This window comes from Athene cunicularia (assembly GCF_003259725.1).
Source record: "Athene cunicularia isolate RWA chromosome 24 unlocalized genomic scaffold, athCun1 chr24_part1, whole genome shotgun sequence".
In the NCBI taxonomy this organism is placed as follows: Eukaryota; Metazoa; Chordata; class Aves; order Strigiformes; family Strigidae; genus Athene; species Athene cunicularia.
Window position 1 is genome coordinate 6,857,455 of NW_020799132.1, and position 3,709 is coordinate 6,861,163.

Genomic DNA, 3,709 nt, shown 5'->3' on the forward strand with positions numbered 1-3,709 from the left:
TGTATAAGAGACAGGCAATAAGGAGGTCGGTGGACACTTTGTTTGCACAGCACGACAGCGTGCGGTGGCACTCGGAGCAGAAGCTTCTGAAGCGCTCCAAACGCAGCCTGCACTTTAACGATCCCAAATACCCCCAGCAGTGGCATCTGGTGAGTGGTTTTGCGGCTCCTGTTGTGCCCGCCAGCTCGGGCCAGCCCTGTGGCCACGAACGAGCGTTCACGTGGCAGGCAAACGCTCGCTTGCTGTCCGGGCAGCCAGGAGGAAGCGCCCCTGGAGCTCACCACGCTCGCCGTGCTGACGGGAGGAGGCAGCTTCCGCGGCTGGGGTGGGCAGAGGGGTGTTGGCTCCGTGGCTCGAGTGGCGGTCGCTTGCTGTCCACCTCAGACGAGTCTCCCGTGGCTGCCCTGTGGCTCCTCCCTGCGCCCCCAGCCTGGCACGTCGCAGCCAGCGTGCCCGAAGGCTCTGGGAGCCCCTTTCCTCGCGCCTGACCCGCTCCTCCACTTTTCCTCTCCCCTCGCTCTCCTTTCTGGTGCACAGAACAACCGCAAGAGCCCCGGGAAGGACATCAACGTCACGGGCGTCTGGGAGCGGAACGTGACGGGGCGCGGGGTGACGGTGGTGGTGGTGGATGATGGGGTGGAGCACACCATCAAAGACATCCAGCCAAATTATGTGAGTGCTGGCACCGCGGCGGGCGGGCGTGGGGGCAGGCTGGGGGCCGGGGAGCGTGGCCTGACCTGCTCTCGCACCCTGCACTTGGCCAGGGCAGGCCGGGCCAGCGGCAGACCTCTCCCGGGGAGATCTTGCAGCCAAGGTGCAGGGTCGCCGGCCTTCGTGCTACTGGGGGGGCACGTGCGAAGGCTGGGCTCCCCCTGAGCCGCGGCGGTGGCTAAAGCCACCTCTGCCGGGCCCTCTCCACCAGCAGCTGGTAGCGTGGAGCTGCAGCCCTGTGGGGAGGCAGCTGCTCAGCTCCCACACCTTGCGGGCTGCGCTTAGCCTGCGCAGCACGCTCTTAAGCCCTGCTTTATCCCAGAGAGAGGAAAGCAGAGTGCTGATCCGCCACCGGGTCCCTTTTCAGAGCCCGGAAGGCAGCTATGACTTGAACTCCAACGACCCCGACCCTATGCCTCACCCTGACGAGGAGAACGGCAACCACCATGGCACCCGCTGTGCCGGGGAGATCGCGGCCGTGCCCAACAACAGCTTCTGCACGGTGGGAGTTGCCTACGGGAGCCGCATCGCAGGTGTGTGCGTGCTGCGACCCCCCGATGCGCTGCGTGCGTCGCTGGTTCCTGGCAGAGCGGGGTGGGGCCTTTTCCAGAGGACTCCTGGCACGACGCCTTGTGCAGAGGCCAGAGCACAAAGTCTGGCCGTGTCCGTCTCCTCTGCGAGGCTGGTGACAGTGCCGCTGTGGCCCGGGTTGTCTCCGCAGCAATCCTGCTCCGTCTGGGAGGAGTGAGACCCCGGTGCCAGGCAGGGTGTGTCTCTGGCAGAGCAGGGGATGGTGCTGCTGTGCCGCAGCCTGGGACAGGATTCGCTCCGTTCCTGGCAGATGGTGCCACGTTCCCCGGCTGTGGCAGCGGCAGGAGGGGAGCGGGTGGGCCCCGGGGTGCCCGCAGGGCGCTGGGAGTGGGGAAGCTCACCCAGGGGTGCTGTGGGCGGCTCTGGGCACTCCCCGAGCAGCCGCGCCGATGGCTCCAGCCAGCCTGGGAGGCTGCAGGCAGAGCTAGCAAAGCCCGGCCAGCAGAAGGAAAGCTGAGCTTAACCCCAGTGCAGGGACTAGGGAGGGTTTAACTTCCCCGGGCTTTAGCGGGGAGAGCGGCGTGTCCCGAGCTGGCTGCTCCGCTCCTGCGCGGGGGCGGCCCCAACGCGACAGCGAAAAGCCGCGTGTGCCGTGGCGGGCGAGAGCTGAGACGGGTGGGCGGCTGCGCTGTTTATAAATTGGCTTCTCCGAGACGCAGGCCTGGTTTCCGTTTGTAGAACCCTTTGCCAGCCTAAACTGTGATGCCAAACAGTAATTACCGGTGGTGGGGGTCACTGAGAGCTCAGCGCTGCTGGAGAAGTGGCCTCGACCTCCGGCCGAGCGCAGGGCTTGGGCTGTTCCCGTCTGTTGACCTCCCCTCGGCAGGCGAGCGTGCCGTCCGTCCATCCCTCCCGAGCGCGGCTCTTGGGCGCCTTGGTAGGGGAAGCGATGGCTGCAGGCAGGGTAACGGGGGGTGGGATGAGAGGAGGCCCCTGGGGAGCCGCGCTCTGGGCAGGGGGGCTCAGCGCCGGGCGGTGCCGGTTGTGCCGGCTCGGTTCTGGCAGTGGGAGCGGGGGACCTGCTCGCAGAAAAGCCGTGTGTGGTGGGGGGCACAGAGCTGTGCCAGAGGGTGAACCTCCGGTCCCTCACGCTCACGTAGCTCCCGTGGGCTGCTCGGCAGGGTCACGGCTCCGAGAGATCTGGCTCCATCAGGCGGGGAGAGCGGGTGTCCGCGGTGTGAACCTGCCGAGGAATTTGTTGGCGCCGTTCAGACAGCTTGCTTTGATCCCCTCGGCTCACGTTTCGCTGTCCCGCAGGCATCCGCGTGCTGGACGGGCCCCTCACCGACAGCATGGAGGCCATCGCCTTCAACAAGCACTATCAGATCAACGACATCTACAGCTGCAGGTGAGCCCCGAGGGGACCCCGCGCCGGCCACCCCGCCTGCCAGCGAAGGGCCGTGGGGCTCACGGCTGAACCCTCGCGCCGGCTCCTCCCGGGGCGGCTGCGTGCCCCTGCCTTGCGCCCAGCGCGCGGGGGCTCCACGGCCGGGCCTCGAGGGGGTCTGGGCGTGTGAGGCGAAGAGGACCAGCGCTCTTCCCAGGACTGGAGAGCGTGTCCCACGGGCTGGCAGAGCTGGAGGGGCACCGTGCCTCCCGCTGTGGTTGGGGAGCCCCAACCGAGCCGTGTGACAGGGACTGGAATGTGTGAGAGCTGGCGGTTAAATAAAAATCAAACATTTTGTCCAGTGGAATCTGACCCGGGGGCACCGTGCAAACATGTCAGCGATATCCCAGCAGCGAGGGGCCAACCTGACGGCTGGGAAAGTACAGCACCCCCCGATCCCAGTGGCAGTGCTGGGAGCAGCTGGTGCCTGCTTGTAGCTCACTGGAAGGGTGAACTGGAATGGAAGAGCCGCTGTCCACGGCGCTGGGGCGGTCGCTTCATGGTGTCTCTCTTTGCAGCTGGGGTCCAGATGATGATGGGAAAACCGTGGATGGCCCCCATCAACTGGGAAAGGTAAAAGCCAGTCCCAGCAGCACGGGTGCCCCCAGGCCTTGTCCCCCAGTTCCTGTGGGTCCGTTCATTTGCTTCCACCGCTGCCCTCAGGGTGCTGCGTGGCACCGTGCGGTGTGGGGGCGACGCGGCTGCGGGAGGGCAGCGTTCGGGCACTGGTGGATGAGCTTTCCGAGGGGAGGCTGGCTGCAGCATGAAAACGCCCTTTCACAACTGGGGCTGTTATTCTGACGAATTCTGTGACCCAAGGGACGCTCTGCACTGGGAGACCGAGCACTCCGGGGGGGGCTCACAAGGCCGGGAGCGTCCCTGCGAATGCTGGGAGTAACTAAGGGGCTGTGGTGGGGGGAGGCAGCGCTGAGGGGGCCCCTTCCCGGGCTGTGGCGGCGTTCTGGCAGCCCGGGTGCCGCTGCCCAGGGGCCACAGCGAGGGCTCACGGGCAGGGACCCG

General features: G+C 66.7%; 1 protein-coding gene across 1 annotated transcript in view; it reads left to right on the forward strand.

Moving 5' to 3' along the window:
- PCSK7 (proprotein convertase subtilisin/kexin type 7) overlaps nt 1–3,709 on the forward strand; it is a 40,545-nt gene that overhangs the window by 12,230 nt on the left and 24,606 nt on the right. The window contains exons 2-6 of the mRNA XM_026863605.1: nt 9–149; nt 538–672; nt 1,079–1,244; nt 2,560–2,650; nt 3,208–3,262. Of these exons, the coding sequence (XP_026719406.1) occupies nt 9–149; nt 538–672; nt 1,079–1,244; nt 2,560–2,650; nt 3,208–3,262 (588 nt within the window). The remainder of the gene's footprint in view (nt 1–8; nt 150–537; nt 673–1,078; nt 1,245–2,559; nt 2,651–3,207; nt 3,263–3,709) is intronic.